This window comes from Eucyclogobius newberryi, unplaced genomic scaffold, assembly GCF_026437365.1.
Source record: "Eucyclogobius newberryi isolate DKJ021-1_F unplaced genomic scaffold, fEucNew1.0.hap1 SCAF_17, whole genome shotgun sequence".
NCBI classification, from domain to species: Eukaryota; Metazoa; Chordata; class Actinopteri; order Gobiiformes; family Gobiidae; genus Eucyclogobius; species Eucyclogobius newberryi.
In genome coordinates this window covers 30,600,031-30,618,213 of record NW_027315801.1, presented here as the reverse complement: position 1 = coordinate 30,618,213, position 18,183 = coordinate 30,600,031, and the positions used below count along the sequence as shown (strand labels likewise).

Here is an 18,183-nt window from a genome sequence, read left to right as displayed (position 1 = left end):
GGCCCCCTGCAGGACAGCCACAATGGTAGCCCCAGGCCAGATGCCATAGCTGGGATTCCCACCCGTAACCGGGACGCCTTGGTTCAGGGCACAGACACACTGGCAGCAGCCCCACAATCAATTCATCAATCTCCGAGAGATGGCAACTGCAAAAGGCCACAGCAGTCACCCCCACAGTGGGTGCTGGACGGGACATGGCCACCAGGGATGACACTGGTGGTGACACTACGGAGGTATTGTAAAATTGCCAATTCAGCAGAAAGTGCTGAGTCTGAACCAGCAACAAACAAACACCTCTTTTCATAAGTAAGAAAAATGAATGATGGTCTTTACACTCAAATTGGGAACAGACAATAGATCACAAAAGAAACAGTGGCCTTATTCAACGGCGTGACTAATGCTATTTCAATTCAGTGCATTTAGATAATCAGAATCAGAGTTTAATTGATGATGAATAGATTTTATTTTAGGGGAAAAAAGCTCATCAATAATTTGACAACAGTTCTGAATGTGTTTCCTGGAGCCTTCAGTTCCAGTCAAAATCCTGTGACGCTGCCTCCTCCTGCTGGACAGAGAGATGTGGACAGTTCAAGTTGAGTCTTACCTTCTCCAGGTAAAAATTAAATAACAATTATATAACATTGTTATGTACTGCTAATTTAAAATAAATGTCCTTATTCAATGTCAATAGTTTCATATAAGCCCATGTAGGCTGGACACTTCATTCATTCATTCATATTAAACATATTTGTCCATATGGTGTCAACATAGTATGTTAGCACAATAAATATGATTGATTTATGTATTAATATTATTGCTATTATTATTATTACTCCTATTATTATTTATATTCTCTTTGTGAAGATGACACACTGAGAAATCTCACGCACACACGCAGGGGTGCGTTTACATCCTTGGTCCTAGTTTGTGCCTGGTTCAGTCCTGATTCTGATTTGGTTTAATTACATGTTTAGTCTCAGTTTAGTTCCCTTTTTTATTTGCCGTTTGTACAAGTGAAGGCACCGTACGTCTATCAGGACTAAAAAGGCAAAGGAACGATCCTGCTTCATGTTGAAGAATTCACCCATGTCTCTGAAGCCAAATTAAGCATGTTCTTGTTTTGGGTTCAGAAGTCACTCGACGGCCTGACAATGTTCCTATTATGGCTTTCTGCTCCATACGCATCAAAGAGGTGATTAACCAGTTGACGAGGCTGTGTGGACAATACTGCTCTTTGGGCTTGAACAGTGAAGGCACTCACAGTGGAGGGATCCACTGCCCAGCTTCTTCATGCAGCAGCTGACAACACCAACCAAAATACCACCACATAAAGTGGACACAAGCTGCATGCAGCCTATAACATTGTGAGTATGTAGGTTTCAGATTATTTTTTTTGTTAAAAGCTATTCAAATCTAATTTGGGCTGAACAATATTGAATATCACAATCAGAAAATATTTATTGCCATTGTCAGAGAATAAAAACAAGATTCACAAACAAGGAAATGTGAAAAGGTGCGACATAAAACAATTATAATAGCAAAATATAAAAGTAAGGGAAATGAGATAAAATATATTTATTGAATTATTTTTTCATGTATGTATTTAGTTTATTTAGTATTTAGTTTATTTGATACGTATATACATATAAGTATACATATATAAGTATACATATGTAAGTAAGTTTCATGAACTTATGTCACACTACAACAGTTTAGCTGGGACTAATTAATGAGACTAACTCAATACCCGCCTCTAATTAGGATTTACATAAAACACAACAAGAACAACTTTACATGCATTCTGTCATTGTATAATTAATCAGTGTGCGTTTTATTTTAGGTTGAAAAGTCTGCTGAAAAATGTGAGGCAAAACAAACGGACCGAGATCTGATTGGTTAATGCTGGTACTATTGGCCAATCACAGGCCGCTCTCTGGGAGGGAAATCCCAGCATCAAAACGTCTGGTCGCCTGCCGTTTACTTTGTTTTGGCACATTTTATATCTTCTCGTTGAGTGGAATAGACCAGGATTATTATTGTTTCAAAGAGCATGTTTTATTTTCACATATTCTTCGTGTGATGTGACAAAAGAATCTGCCTCATGATGCTCTACTGGAGAACGACGACTTTATTGTTCGTGACACTACTCTCCATCTTTACGTCAACAACGCCTCTGTCCCATGAAGGTAAGATTAATATTGATACGAGCTAAATACTACCATGCTGTTAATGCTAGTCTTTAGCTGAGTGATTGAGGCTATTTAACCACGTGAAGGAAATGCTAATACGTCTTCACTACAATTAACCATTTATGGCCAGCTTGGATTTTACCAGATTATTAAATATCACTATAATTTGTATTATTTTATTGCGATTATTAGGCTACTTTGAACTGTGTGCGTCACCTATAGCCTAAAGAATGGTGATCAAATCAAGCTTGCATCCATCCATCCATCCATTTTCTACCGCTTGTTCCCTTTCGAGGTCGCGGGTGAATGGAGCCTATCCCAGTGACTTCGGGCCTTAGGCGGGGTACACCCTGGACAGTGGCCAACTCGTCGCAGGGCCAAGCTTGCATCAACTCCATTAAGCTATTCTCAGATCATATTGGCATTTATTGTGTTAATATTTAATACAGAACCTACATTTAATCTTTTACAGCAACATGTAACATGCTTTGCTGCTCCATGTGCCGAGGCCAACATGCTAACTGTTGTACTTTGGTCCAAGGAAAAGCTGGTGTGCATGTGTTTTGCGCGCACTGTTTCTCTTCCTGCCCCTCCACACTCAGCCCTTTGTCCTGTGGTATGATCTCAGAGACGCAGGACCCTCGGACACGTCTCACACACTGGAGCTCTGTCTGTCACTGCATCACTCTTGCCCTCCATGACACACTGTCCACATTTAGAGCTTCGCCACAATGCACAGCTTTGTCTGAGGAGGTTCTGCTGCCCCGGGCCAGAACCAGACCAGGACTGAAGAAGACCCAGTGCACCCGAATTCAGCATTAGCAACACAAGGCCCTTTACTCGCTGCACATCATTGAACCGCTCAGCACTTATTGCATTTTAAAGACTTCTCTGTTATAAGAACATTTTATTAAGTTTTTCATAACTTGTAGATGTGCTCTGTCCAGGCTGTTTGTGGATATTATTCTTGATTGCAAAACTGTAATGCCAGAGCGGTTATTGTGTATGTTAAAATCTCCTGCTTACAACCCGTATTGAGCACACAGCTAAAGAGCCAAGTCAATACTACCTAATCCTGTCGATGTGGTTAATGTGCCCAGTGTTTCCAAAATGTAACGCAACTTTGTGTTATAAACTTTTTCAAAATCCTTGTTTTGCAGTGGTGTGTCCTGGGACTCAGAATGGACTAAGCTCTACAGGATCTCAAGAGAATCAGTACAACCTCATCAGAGATCGATATGACGGCTGTGAGATCATTATGGGGAACCTTGAAATCACTCAGATTGAAAGCAACTGGGACTTCTCCTTCCTCAAAGTAAAATACCGACTGGAATGTTAACTGTGTTTTTGGATACATGACAGTTTTTGTTTTGTTTAATTGACTCTATATTCTTATTTCTCCAGGCGATTCGTGAAGTGACTGGCTACGTCCTCATTGCTATGAATCACTTTCAAGACATCCCCTTAGGGCAGCTACGAGTGATCAGAGGAAACCACTTGTATGAAAGGCGATTTGCCCTCGCTGTCTATTTTAACTATCCCAAAGATGGCGTCAATGGTCTCAGGCAGCTGGGTCTACCAAATCTTACTGGTACGGCATCTTTTTACAATTTTCTTTTATAAGTGAGTTTCTTTGCAGTTTCATTGCTGCCAGTGAAGTTAATGTAACAGTGTTTGGTGCATTTGTTTTGCAGAGATTCTAGAAGGAGGGGTTCAGATCATAAATAACAAACATTTGAACTATGGTCCATGGATATACTGGCACGATATAATCAGAGACAACAGTGCACCAATAGAAATTCAGTACAATGGAGAGAAAGGTCTGTTTTGCTTTTGTATTTTTACAGTGTCCTATGGATTTTCAGTATATGGTGATCATTTTAGGTCCCTGTCATCATTCCTGTGGAGACTACTGCTGGGGTCCAAATGAAAACCAGTGTCAGATTTGTGAGAACCTATTTACTTGATTATCCTTATTATTTTGGTGTATAACACATGCCCCCGTTGACCTGAACCCAATGGCCAAGTGACCTTGGTTACCCTCCTCTCTCTCCTCTGTGTCAGTGACAAAGACAGTGTGTGCTCCCCAGTGTAACGGGCGCTGCTTTGGGACCAGCCCGCGAGACTGCTGCCACAGCGAGTGTGCAGCAGGCTGCCAGGGCCCTCTAGACATTGACTGTTTTGTAAGAACTCTACGTTTGTAATTAAATAAAAATACATTCATGAATAAGAAAAAATCAATTATGGAATGTACACCTGTTTCTATTTTTTTTTATATTAATATATCCATACTTGTTTTGTTCTCAAAAGGCTTGTCGTCATTTCAATGACTCTGGGTCCTGTGTGCGACAGTGCCCTCAGAATCTAATCTATAACAAGCAAATGTTTCAAATGGAAACCAATCCCAACGCCAAATATCAGTTCGGCTCCATTTGTGTCTCTCAGTGTCCCAGTAAGTTCCCTGTGTATTCATTATCTACACACCTCATATAAAATACCTATGGTTAAAGTCTTCATTTATGTTTCATTCATTCATTGTTTTTTCCTGTTCTTAGCTCATTTTGTGGTGGACGGCAGCTCCTGTGTCAGTGTCTGTCCTCCTGACAAGATGGAGGTGGAGAGAGGAGGCCAGAGGCAGTGTGAGCTCTGCAACGGACTCTGTCCCAAAGGTCAGAGCCAAATATTTGATTATTTTCTTGTATGGATTGTATTTGATAATATTGTGTTTTGTTAAAGTGTGTGATATTGTGTATATTGTGTTTTGTCATAGTGTGTGAAGGCACTGGTGCTCTACACAGACAGACCGTGGACTCCAGTAACATTGACAGCTTCATCAACTGCACCAAGATCCAGGGCAGTCTACATTTCCTGGTCACAGGGATCCTGGGGTACTTGTCCTTTGCTCTGTGTAATGTGTGTTCAGACATGATCAAAATCATGACTACATTTTGATTTTTAGAGATGACTTTACAAAAATCCCACCTCTAGATGCTAAAAAGCTGGAAATATTCCGAACAGTTAGAGAAATCACAGGTATGAGATGTGAAAGATTGTAAGTGATTCTAAATCATCATCATTGATATTTTTGTTTAATCTTTTCACAGATATCCTGAATATTCAGTCTTGGCCACAAGAACTAAATGATTTGTCTGTGTTCTCAAGTCTCACAACCATCCAAGGGAGATCTCTCTTCAAGTAAGTTCTGCTTGGAATGTTGATAAGAGTCCAATTTACATTGTCCTCTGACTTATGTACAATATTTTAATTCGAATTTTAAAAAATACATGGAAAAAAAGTATTTTTTGTATTCCTCAGACGATTCTCCCTGATGGTGATGCGGATCCCCTCGCTCACATCTCTGGGCCTGCACTCCCTTAGAGAGATCAGTGATGGCAGTGTGTACATCAGTCAGAATAAAAACCTGTGTTACCATGACACTGTGAACTGGACCCAGCTGTTCAGAGGCAGTCAAGTGAGAGTCAACAACATCCACAATAACAAACCTCGGGACGCCTGTGGTGAGCCTTCTACATATGCATATGACACTGTTACCTCAGAGTGCTTTACATAATGATTTCTTGCAGTTGCAGAAGGCCATGTTTGTGATCCACTGTGTTCAGACTCTGGGTGCTGGGGCCCAGGGCCAGACCAGTGTCTGTCCTGCAGAAACTATAGTCGAGACGGCACCTGTGTGAGCAGCTGTAACTTCCACAGAGGGTCTGTTATTTATTATGCTCTTCCTGTCATTAGATCTCTTGATATAACACTGACACTGTTTGCAGAGTTCTTAGGGAATTTGCAAACCTTGATGGAAATTGTGTGCCCTGTCATCCAGAGTGCAGACCTCAGTATGGAGAGGCCAGCTGCACGGGGCCAGTAAGTACAATTTGAAAGACATATTTGATAAAGGGTTATGGACACTAAATTAGTTTGTGTTAGTGGTGTTACAACTAGATGGTGCACAATGATAATATATATACATATTTGACAAAATAATCTATCTTTTGTAGGGAGCTGATGAGTGTGCAGCCTGCATTAACTTCAGGGATGGACCATTCTGCATGTCCTCATGCCCTGCTGGAGTAAATGATGGCCAGAAGGGGCTGATTTTTAAATATCCAAACAGAGAGGGTCACTGTGAATCGTGTCACCACAACTGCACACAGGGGTAAGTCTAAATTATGGTTATTATGATGGTTATTTTACACTAATGTTATATATGTGCCGATGAGGCTAACAGGACATGATGATGTCTTGTAGGTGCTCAGGTCCAGGACTGTCCTACTGTTTAGAAAACGGACTTGCGATTAGTAGGTAAGGGCTCCATCTAGAGGCAAAATCATAATATGGTATTTTTTTTAAATGCTTGTATATAGTAGATATTTTTCCTACTTTCTTTGCAGTGGCCAGATAACTAGTATAGTTTTGGGTGTCCCTGCTGGTCTGATATTATGTCTGGTAGTGTTTTTCCTTGGGCTATTGTACCACAGAGGCCTCGCCATCCGCCACAAGAGAGCCATGAGGAGGTATTTGGAGAGTGGAGAGGTGAGAACTCATTGAAATCACTTTTTATATTGGCAAATATAAAAAAAATGTACTTGTTTTTCAGAGTTTTGAGCCTCTTGGCCCTGGAGAGAAAGGGACAAATGTTCAAGCTAGGATTTTGCGTCCTTCAGACTTGAGAAAAATCAAACCAATTGGTTCAGGAGTGTTTGGCACTGTGCACAAGGTAGATATGGAAACTTACAACATTGTGCATTCTTCTGACTCAAGTGGGAATATTCTGGGCAAGTTTGCTTATCCAAGCAGTTTGTTTCTAGATATTACATACTATATTCTCGTGTAAATCAAAAAATTGCAAAAGAGTGATATATTTCCAGCATTTTCTCAATGAAATGTTAATTATTGAACGTGGGATAACAGAACTGTCATTCATCAATGGAAAAATAAGACAAATTGTATTGTATTACTAATTATTTTTACCCATTTATCGAGAGCAATGACATATAACCTATACTTTAGGGTTTTTGGACTCCAGAAGGTGAAACTGTAAAAATCCCTGTCGCCATAAAGACCATTCATGACTGCACAGGACGGCAAAGTTTTACTGAGATAACTGACGTGAGAAGACAACATTTATTTATTTGTTGGTATTAGCAGTCTTAATAATGTCTAATGCTGCGTTTTGTATAGCACATGTTGTCTATGGGAAGCTTGGACCACCCATATGTCATCAGACTTCTGGGCATTTGTCCTGGGGTCAGTCTACAGTTGGTGACTCCGTTCAGCTCTCGGGGGTCTCTGCTGGAGCACATCAGGAACAACAAGCGCAGGCTGGACCCACAGCGCCTACTCAACTGGTGTGTGCAAATTGCCAAGGTGAGAGAACGTTATATCTTATTGTCAAAGGTGTTGTAGATATATCAGCGTAAAAAATAATTGTACTAATTATTGTTCACACAAAGTAGAGTAAACCAACAATAGCATCAAGAAATACTTGTTATTTGCATATGTCTGTCAACAATTCATATTACCATGTGGCACAGTATTTTTAATTATATTACTTATTTTTTTTGTTGCGAATTGAAAAAGATGAAGCTGTATTTTCATTTTCAATTCAAATAAAATAAATACGGGTTCCTGGCGGAAAGTAAAAAGTAAAGACATAACAGCACACACATTTTAAAACATTAGACATTTAAAATACATTTGAGAAGAGAAAACACAATCTACATTACAGCCATTTTTCAGCCAAGATTCACTCTCTTTGTCTTTTAAAATAAATAAAAAATCCCTAATTGAGACTGTTACTGTAAGGAGCTTGCTTCAGACAAACAGGGCACAATGATCCCCTGTTCTCCGCACCAGGGCACACAAGTAGGAAGGCGCCACATATAACTTTATAAACATCCAATGTGTGAACCTGCTGGCATCCAAATAAGGCCATTCAGTTTTATCATTCGGATTTTTATCATTTCTTAACATAGTGCAGCCCAACTTTCATAGCATTGTACTGCCCAAAGTCCCAGTGTCATCATGTTTGTCTTTCAGGGCATGTATTACCTTGAGGAGCACTGCATGGTCCATCGAAACCTTGCAACACGTAACATCCTGTTGAAGAGCGACTACCAGGTTCAGATCTCTGACTATGGTGTTGCCGATCTCGTCTATCCAGATGACAAGAAATATGTTTATACAGACACCAAGGTTACTGTGACTCATTCCGTTGTCACCCTGAATATTTTAGCCTTTTCAAAGACTAATTAGCAAGTCTTTTACCCCCAGACTCCTATAAAATGGATGGCACTTGAAAGCATCTTGTTCCGGAGATACAGTCACCAAAGTGATGTCTGGAGTTATGGTGAGTGAGTCGTACTATGCGATGATTGATAACGATATTGACGACACAATATTACAGGGGTGACGGTGTGGGAGATGATGTCATTTGGGGCGGAGCCATATGCATCTGTGCCACCTCAGGACGTCCCGTGTCTGCTGGAGAAGGGGGAGCGCCTTTCACAGCCTCAGATCTGCACCATAGATGTCTACATGGTTATGGTTAAATGTGGGTTCAGTCGCTGTTTATGAGTCACATTCATATTGCATTGGTTAAAATTTGTCCAATATTTTCAGGCTGGATGATTGATGAAAACATTCGACCCACTTTCAAAGAGCTGGTCAGCGACTTTACGCGAATGGCAAGGGACCCATCTAGATACCTTGTCATTAAGGTGACTAACTATGGAGGAAAAATATACAAAAACACTTTTCTTCCTTAACGCCTGTGTTGTTTTATAAGTTGGAAAGGGATGATATTTGTGTCGAGGAGAACCACCAAAGAGATCTAGAACGTGGACGCTTGGATACAGATTTTCATGATGAAGATGAGGACGTTTTAGAAGAGGGATTGGCCACACCTCCTTTATATCATTCCCCCTCCTGGAATCGTTATCGCTCAAGGCTAAACTCCAACTGGGTAAGGAAAGTAAACGTTGTACAAATGCTTTAAGGGAAGATAATTCATTCTGACAAAAAACTTTAGAGTGACATTTCCCAGTCTGGACCCATTGGATATCTGCCGATGACTGCTGGTCCTACAGACAGTATCAGACAGGTATGGACAAAGACAAGAGTTGAATTAAATTGAAGTGACTTAATCTTACTCTTCTTTTCTGCCAGCTCTGGAGCCAGCGACCCCGCCTAAGCTCAGTGCAAACATTACCTGAACGGTCAGAGGTCTTGGGACATGCTCCAGAAGCAGAAGTATTTGATGAAAACTTTTTGGCAAATGGCTTTCGTATATCTCGGTTTGGCTCCGAGAGGGTTAACACATCCAAACCCAAAAATCCACACAGGAAGTTGTCCACAGCATCAAGCCCATGTTCGTTCAGAGTGTGGACAACAGAAGCAACTGAGGAGGTAGATCACTATGGCTATGTCCTGCCTGGATCACCTGATCAGACTGAGAGAGGTAAGACCTATGGAGCTCAACAGCCAAACCCTTTCAGGTTCTGGAAATAAGTTTCCCATTCATTTTCCCCCCAAATACTTCTTGAAACATTAACATATTAAGAGTTTAAAGGCAGAGGGAGGCTAAGCAGCCACTGTATGTTGTAAAGTATGTTGTCCATAACACGGCTATTTATCGTCCACATATAAAACTATAAAAGGGGAAACCTGCAAATGAAACCGATTTTAAATACAATTGTAGGTCTTGTGGTTATTGTTTTTGGTTGGTTGGTATTTTTCAAAATGTCTATAGGAAAAATGAATGGGAAATTTACTTTTGAGCTCCACAGAGTGTTAGTTCTGCAAGGATTGATTACTATTGGTAACAGCTAATTTACCTTTTCCTTTAGTTCGCAGAATCTCTCACCCTGCAAAGAAAAATCCCAAATCTTTTATTAAGAATTTATCCCCTTTGATGATAAAACAGCCCCAGGAGTATGAAATCATGAGCAAAAAGCCAAGTGCTTCTTCATGCTGCGCTCGGGACCTCGCAGCCAAGATTGATGCGCCTCTAGTGGCCCTTGGTTATAAAATGACAACATTACCATCTCCAACATCTATTGCTCCATTGCTTTTAGAGGACATCGCAGATCATGTGGAAACTCCATTCATCTCCTTGGGAAACACAACTGTAGATGAGGATCGTACAGGGGCTAAACCTGAGATCTCTGTGTTGAATGAGCTTTATTGTAATACTGGGATTGGAGATGAAGAGAAAGAGACAGTCCAGCAGATTGATAGATATGAATATCTAGATATAAGGCGCTCTAACACGCTGGAGGAAAATGAGCCCAGTCTAAAAAGCAAAGAGGGTGAGACATCATTGGTCGAAGCAGCAGAAATGGAAGAAACACTCCAGGAATTACAAGTTGATGTGGGCATTATTGCTAATACCATACCAGATGTGCTCACAGCTGGAGAGGGAATGGAGGAGGAGTATGAGGAGATGACCAAAGTCATCAATGGACCTGCTGTTTGGGAACAGCCCATGTACCAGAACCTGCCAGAGAAGGACAGGGCAGATTCTGAGGAGCTGGGCGGCACCAGGTGTGCAGGGATTGGGGGATACATCAAGGTGTGTGCAGCTATAGGGGAGCCTGAGAGTAACACCTCCTTTGATAACCCAGATTACTGGCACAGCAGACTGTTCCTAAAGCCAGATGCTCTCCGCATCTAATAATGTGTTCTGGGACAGCTACACAGAACTGAAAATCAAAATGTTGCTTTTTTTCCACTCAACACCACACAATAAAAGCATGGCCTTTACCTGAGCACAACTGTGTGGGGAATAAAAGCCACATCTGCATAATTTTCCTCAATTCTTCAGGGGTCATATAATTGTATGAAGTTTTATTATTTTGTCTCGTTTTAAAATGCTATGTACATGTTTTCAATATGAGGCTGTCTGCCCTCAATGTTTGTAATGTAATCTTTGTATCATAGCAAATAAAAATACAAATGTATGTATCGGATCAATTATTATATTTATTTATGTATGACGTACTGGCGCTTCAAAAGTGGGAAGAGATGATTCAATGTGAGGCATTTCCGGGTGAGTGAAGCTTGAGAGTTTGAGCGTCCGTTACATCAAATTAATTTATATTTCCTTCTTGTTCGTTAGCCTTCTTGTAAATTTTCATATAAATCTGTTTCCGATACACTTTTAAACATTTACATCGGCCACAGTCACTACGGTCCAAATGAGCACCAGTCGATATTATAATAGATCCATGGCACTGGTATATAACTATCTTGACTCGTGTCTTTGGCAGTCTGTCGCGCTGTCGCCAGTAGGCAGCTGTACTCGAGCAGCGCGTGCAGCGTGGTCTTTCCTCTGTCTCTGACAGCCTCGGACGGAAAAGTTCCCCGGAGTTCGTGAACACGCTGCCAACATGTCTGGAGATGAGGACTCGCAGGAGCAAACCATTGCAGAAGATGTGGTTGTTACCAAATACAAAATGGGAGCCGAAATAGCAAACCGTAAGCCCCTGACAACGTGCCGTTATGAATGAACTCTGCTGTAAGAACATGTTAGCTAGCATGGTCAGCTATTCCTACTCGAGCAGCTGTTTGTATGGTTTAACCTTTAATTGTTGCAAATCCTTGCACCGCAAATGTCACACACAAGTATGCGATATATTCGTGCTTAAGTCCCGTGACTGTGCTGCAAGTATAGCCTGTTATGCTAGGCCTGATTTAGCTATCGCTTCTAGTTGAGCTAACTAGCCACTAACGTGTTCAGCGTATGATGACTACAGCAAGTTTGAAACACTCAAATTCAATATTTAAAAATAAAAATCAAATGTAAGTCAAGTAACTCTTAAAACAATAATATTTAAAAAACTTTTGACTCGGAACACATTCTCGCCATCATCTCTATTGTATTTAAAGCGATGCAGATTCACTTCTGTCTCACTGTTAGTCAAGGTGCTAAGATATTCAGCCCATAACGGTTCACTCTGTAGAATCTACTATATTGACACAGATTTCCCCTATAATGACTAACAAACTGTGTGCTTTTCTTTTTTAATATGCAGGAGCTCTGAAGTTTGTTTTTGAAGCTGCTACACCAGGAGTGGCTGTGCTAAGTCTTTGTGAAAAAGGAGATGCCTTCATCATGCAAGAAACTGGAAAAGTCTTTAAGAGGGAAAAAGAAATGAAGAAAGGTGACGTGTTGTTTTTATTCATCATTTAGTTATTTTTTTTTACTTTCTCTGTAACCATGTTATGTGCTTTTCTGTTACAGGTGTTGCATTTCCGACGTGTGTCTCCATTAATAACTGTGTATGCCATTATTCTCCTCTCAAGAGTGACCCCGATGTCATTTTAAAGGATGGTGACCTCATAAAAATGTAAGCTGCCAATTCCACTGATATTATTCCTCAAGCTTATATTTAAGATCGGTCACATTTTATATCTATTTCTTTGCAGTGACTTGGGTGTGCATGTCGATGGCTTCATCTCAAACGTGGCACACTCCTTTGTTGTGGGAGTGACTAGGGTAGATTTCTGATGCTCTTCCTTTTCCTAGACCAGTGGTTCTCATTCCTTTTGACACCACATATTAAGATATTTGGCCTTCTGATTACCACTTGATCTAAATCAGGTCTAAAAGACGCAATTGCCAATTCTAAACCAGGACTAACTCAAAGGAGGACAAAAATATGCATTAAATTAATGGCAGAGATATCCCTCTACCACAGTTTGAGAACCACTGCCCTAAACCAAACCTCCGGGTCTTCAATTTTTAACTCACTGATATATGTATATTCTAAATTATTTTAGGAGAATCCACTGACTGGAAGAAAGGCTGACGTTATCAAAGCGGCACACCTTTGTGCTGAAGCAGCCCTGCGTCTTGTGAAACCAGGAAACCAGGTACAAATGTTTCACTGTCTTATTACTTTACATCAGACATGGGGGGGGCACACTGTCTGTACCATGCACTCTGTCCCTCTCTGTACCCCTCTGTACCCCTCTGCCCCACCATGCTTTGGTTCTGTCCCATCTCACCTTTTTGTAAACTTTCCTCCACCAGAACTCTCAGGTCACAGAAGCTTGGAACAAGATTTCAAAGTCATTCAAGTGTTCCCCTATTGAGGGTAAGACTGTACTTACTATACTTATGTTTTTCAGTTTTCCTCACTGTTTCTTTTCTTCAGGTATGCTGTCCCACCAACTAAAGCAGCATGTCATTGATGGGGAGAAAACAATCATCCAAAATCCATCTGACCAGCAAAAGTGAGAAATATTGGCTGAGGTGTACACTGTAATGTTTTGGTGACGCCACTTGCTTGTCTCCATGAAGATGTTATTGCTTGACCTATATTTTGCCATAGTGGGGCTCTACATGCATATATTTACCATTCATTTAATGACTGGTGTTTTATTGCTCAATTACCTGGAAAATAACATGCATTCTTTAAGTGGGGTTCCCTCTCCTCAGATTTGGCCTGTAACTTAACCTGCTTTTCATCATGAGATTCAAGTTAATTATCATACTATGGAACATACTAGTCAAAGTAAAACATCTCTATTACCATGGAGGCAGGTGGCGTACCTTCCACTAGAGAAGTTGCACAGTGCACTTTTAAGGTTGTATGTACTTTTTAAACTTGTGTTTTAAATCTCTCACTTTTACCAGAAAGGACCATGAAAAGGCTGAATTTGAGGTGCATGAAGTATATGCAGTTGATGTCCTTGTTAGTACAGGAGAGGGAAAGGTGAAAAAAGCTTCATGTGTCTTTTTAATTGTGTATCAATAAAACTTTAATAGCACATTGTTTTACATACTCAGGCGAAGGATGGGGGACAAAGGACCACTGTCTACAAAAGGGACCCAAACAAGGTGTATGGCTTGAAGATGAAGACCTCTCGTGCTTTCTTTAGTGAAATGGAGAGGCGCTTTGATAGAATGCCATTTACTCTGAGGTTTGTATTTTTAATTGAATTGGGAATTGCAAACAGAAAAATTATCTTCTTGACTCAAATTATATTTCCCCAGAGCTTTTGAGGATGAAGGAAAGGCCAAATTGGGAGTGATCGAGTGTGCCAAGCATGAATTGTTGCAGCCGTTTTCAGTGCTACAAGAGAAAGAAGGTGACAGTTTAATGATTGTATTTATTCTGCATTTTCAGTGCGTGTCTGTGTGTATACACATATACAATACATACTGCATACATTCCATCAATTTGCTCCGAGTTGCTTACTTTGGGCCTTATTGCCTAAATCCAACGTTTTAAACATGCCACTTATTTTACTTTCTCCATGTTTAGGTGAATTCGTTGCCCAGTTTAAATTTACTGTGCTACTCATGGCTAATGGACCACTGCGTATCACAAATAGCCTCTTGGATCCAGAACTCTACAAGTCAGAGTTTGATGTGGAGGATCCAGAGCTCAAGGTAAATTAATAACATGACATATACAAATCTTATGTAAAGTAATTTATTTTGGGATGGTGATGCCAATTGTTTTGTTTGAGTTAATCCTCAAGTTACAATGTCGTCTTTTCTTTGTTCCACCCAGACTTTGCTGCAAAGTTCAGCTAGCCGAAAGGCACAAAAGAAAAAGAAAAAGAAGGTAATAATAATTGTATAGAATGTTTTGTATGTTTAATGTAAATGTGAGCAAATGATGAAATTGTATTTAAATGTCTTTCAGGCTTCAAAAACTGTTGAGAGTGCAACAGGACAAGTGGCGGAGACTGAAGAAGCAGAGTAGAAATATTGGCTTTGTGATTGAGATCTGCTGTCCCAAAGAAAATCACAAATTCTTTGTGTCCCAACAAAGGCACTTGTCAAAATTGCCACTGAGTAATTCAAGCAAATGTTAGTTTGGGGTGTTTTCCCAACCGTCCTTTGAGATGGTGATGGGCAGGATGTCATAAAGAGACATACATGTATGATATCTCCACATGCTTCCCTCATTGACTGACATTGAGTCTCACTTTTTCACTATAATTGTAAAGATTTTAAAAAATAAAATGAATTTAACTGAAAATATGACGGGATGATGATCCCTTTAGTATCCCTTTAGTATTCTAGCACATCAACCTATTTTACTGTGTTACAATTGTCAAAAAACAAACCATTGAGGTTTTTTTTACAACTAGTCCTTGTTGGTGTTTTTAGTACACTGTTAAATAAGCATTGCTCCTTCTCAAAACAGACTTAAATGGACTTTTTGAACATGTAATTTAAACAGTAATGGGTGTTGGGTTTACATTGCTTCTAGTACTACAGCTGATGTGTTTACATAAGATCTCCACACCTGTGCTTACATAAGATCTCCATACCTGTTAAACTTATGGATGCCTTTGTAAAACAACTACCAGAGACTATTTTTGGAAACATTAAAAAGCCACATACCATCAGTTGAGTGTTTGTATTGTAGTTTACAGCAATTGATTAACATGTTTGTTTTTTTACCTCCATGGTTCTATTCACATTTTTGTTTATCACATTCACATATATGTCACCCGCGACCCCAAAAGGGAACAAGCGGTAGAAAATGGATGGATGGATGGACATTCACATATGATTACGGATCTATACTTTATTTATTTGACAGGGATAATGCAATCATACATAGTTACAAAACAAGGCTTGCAGCCGATGTGATGCATACAAAGTTTATAGCCAGTACTAATTTTCTACTGTCCCCGGTTGGGCTTTTCTAAATCCCCCCACAGATATAAAACACATTTCCATTATTGTAAATAAATCAAATAATAAATATTAACATCTACACAATTCATTCTTCTTCACTCATGCGCGTCACTCATACACGTTCACAACACAGGTGGGCTTTCATGCATCTGACACGTTAATCATCAGCGGTGACGTCATTCAGCCGGGACTTCCCCATAGCGGCCATTTTAAAAGGGGCACACGATATATAAAATCCAACACGACTGGATCCTTTTCGATAATGGCAAACTAAGGTACACAACAAAGCTATCATTTCTTGGTCAGTCAACAGAGCAATGTCCTAACAGAACGCAGGTTTTGGGCATTTTGGCCTCATATTTCCTGGATTTCGTATGTAGTAGACGTGCTGTTGTGCCCCTTTCAAAATGGCGGACTCTGTTGCCACTGCACAAGTTTCCGGATGTGCGAACGCATGCCGTTGGGTTTGTAATGTTGTTTTGTATGTTTCGTGTCAATCCTGGATTACATCGACAATACTTTTTTTTTATTAAAACTGTCTGTGAGCCAAAACTATAGATCGATAGTATGAATGTTTATTTGATCTTTTTCTTCCATGACAAAAACTGCACCGTGCCCAAAACCCAGCGCACTCAATTTCCCACAATTCATTTCGAACTGCCTGACGAATAAATACGGTCGCTGAATAATGACGTCTACTTTAAAGAGACGTCGTTGGCGTGACTGGTATGTTTCGGCTTTGCCTCGTTCACGATCCATGTTAAATCTTCGCTTTTGTCAGTCATCCTAACCTTCTGTTTTTTGAATCATCTTGTTTTCAGGTTTGTCTTCTCGAAATGAGGGCAAAGGTTAGTGTTTTTAAGTATTATGCGAATGTAAGACGCTTGCAAACTCGTGCTAGTAGCGGTAGTAGCTAAAACACGCCTCTGCCCTGGTTTATCAACACACTTTGTTTTAGGGGGAATTTACTCATGCGTTTCTCAAAATTATATAATTAATGTTGGATTGACAGTATAATTTGTAAATCTGCAAATGTCCATTATCAAAACTAAAGCATTTGTTTCCTTTGGTAAACATGTCACTTTATAACTCTTAATACTTCCACACACACTGAGTTAGTACATTTTGATTTGTGAACACTGACGTAACATAGGCAGAGTTCAGCGTTTTTAAATCGTATTTTATGTTTGTCTTTGCAGTGGAGGAAGAAGCGCATGCGCAGGTGAGATGAAGGATCACCGCAACATTATTTCAATGAACGTTGCTGGCCATTGGTCAAATGTATTACCACCACAAATGTCCTTAATTAATGTTTCTTTGACAGGCTGAAGCGTAAAAGAAGAAAGATGAGGCAGAGATCCAAGTAAACTGTCTTGAGTCTTCTGTGACGCACTACATCCCAGAGAGTTGAAGACATAAGGAGTTCTGTTGACCCAGGCGCCTCCGGGAGCAGCCTGTACATTAAGCTGAACGCTGAAGACAGACTTACTGGACAATAAGCTTTCAGTCAATGTGCTGGGCCCTCTACATGTCCAAGAAACCCTTAATTTGTTTATTTTTACTGTGATTAAAAGTTTTGCTTTAAAACAACTGTCTTTCCTAATTTAGAAAGAACTGCCGGTATGTATTCAGAATACTTCTGAGTACATTTTTGATATGAAAACGATTCTAAATCTAAGATGTCATGGTATTTAGCACACAATTAAGGTTTAAATCAGGCAATTAAGGGATGCTAAGAATACAGTGCTTTGGTGCATTTGTGATAAGTTTTATAGATGTAAAACTAATAAAATGTGACTTGTGAAATCATTCAGAATACAATACTCTGGTATTGGGAAAAAATGTAATGCAGGTATTTAAATGTTCACCATATTCTTCCCATCACTGTCAATATGACTTGCCTTTTTTGTATTCCTGAACTCTACAGCTTTGACATCACTTCTGACTGCGTGATTTGTCAAGACATGTGTTTCACAATCTCATATTTTTGACCGCGACCTCTAACGTCTGATTTTGCCACTTAAGATCAAATTTATAGCTGATTGCACAAAAGCTTGACAGAAGGCAAGATAAAGTGACAAGCTTCATTTAATTAATTTAATTAACACTGCTAAACGACAGAAGCACACTGTTTAGTCCGTGGAGGTTTGGTTTCCAGATGAATCAGGGATTAGGAGGGTTTTCCCCCGGTCACACTGAGCGACGAGCCTGAAAACTGTTGGTGCGTAACCGTGTTTGAGGCTGCAGTGTGAGCCACGGTCAGTCTGAACAGAACTGTGGACACGGTTAAGTGTATATATTGGTGTATATACAGTT

General features: G+C 40.0%; 2 protein-coding genes and 1 long non-coding RNA gene across 3 annotated transcripts; all 3 read left to right on the top strand.

Moving 5' to 3' along the window:
- The first annotated feature begins 1,954 nt into the window (after positions 1–1,954).
- On the top strand, positions 1,955–11,058 carry erbb3b (erb-b2 receptor tyrosine kinase 3b). Its single transcript, XM_072449932.1, has 28 exons — positions 1,955–2,186; positions 3,350–3,504; positions 3,594–3,780; positions 3,884–4,009; positions 4,074–4,136; positions 4,254–4,372; positions 4,500–4,641; positions 4,745–4,858; positions 4,960–5,077; positions 5,149–5,222; positions 5,294–5,384; positions 5,505–5,707; positions 5,774–5,906; positions 5,972–6,065; positions 6,200–6,357; positions 6,450–6,503; positions 6,593–6,734; positions 6,799–6,918; positions 7,212–7,310; positions 7,383–7,568; positions 8,241–8,396; positions 8,475–8,550; positions 8,608–8,754; positions 8,823–8,920; positions 8,989–9,165; positions 9,232–9,303; positions 9,369–9,660; positions 10,049–11,058. Exons 1-28 carry the CDS (start codon positions 2,102–2,104, stop codon positions 10,873–10,875), a joined length of 4,308 nt encoding a protein of 1,435 aa, XP_072306033.1. The 5' UTR covers positions 1,955–2,101; the 3' UTR covers positions 10,876–11,058.
- Positions 11,059–11,475: 417 nt separating this feature from the next.
- Positions 11,476–15,572, top strand: LOC140363402 (proliferation-associated protein 2G4-like). The gene is made up of 13 exons (XM_072449931.1): positions 11,476–11,678; positions 12,236–12,364; positions 12,445–12,550; positions 12,630–12,699; positions 12,984–13,076; positions 13,237–13,300; positions 13,361–13,439; positions 13,843–13,921; positions 13,996–14,129; positions 14,203–14,297; positions 14,474–14,601; positions 14,726–14,779; positions 14,861–15,572. The coding sequence occupies exons 1-13, from the start codon at positions 11,591–11,593 to the stop codon at positions 14,918–14,920; spliced, it is 1,179 nt and encodes a 392-aa protein (XP_072306032.1). The 5' UTR covers positions 11,476–11,590; the 3' UTR covers positions 14,921–15,572.
- Positions 15,573–16,536: 964 nt separating this feature from the next.
- On the top strand, positions 16,537–17,457 carry LOC140362481 (uncharacterized). Its single transcript, XR_011927100.1, has 4 exons — positions 16,537–16,593; positions 16,689–16,715; positions 17,067–17,089; positions 17,192–17,457. It is a non-coding gene; the product is annotated as an uncharacterized lncRNA (long non-coding RNA).
- The last annotated feature ends 726 nt before the right edge of the window (positions 17,458–18,183 follow it).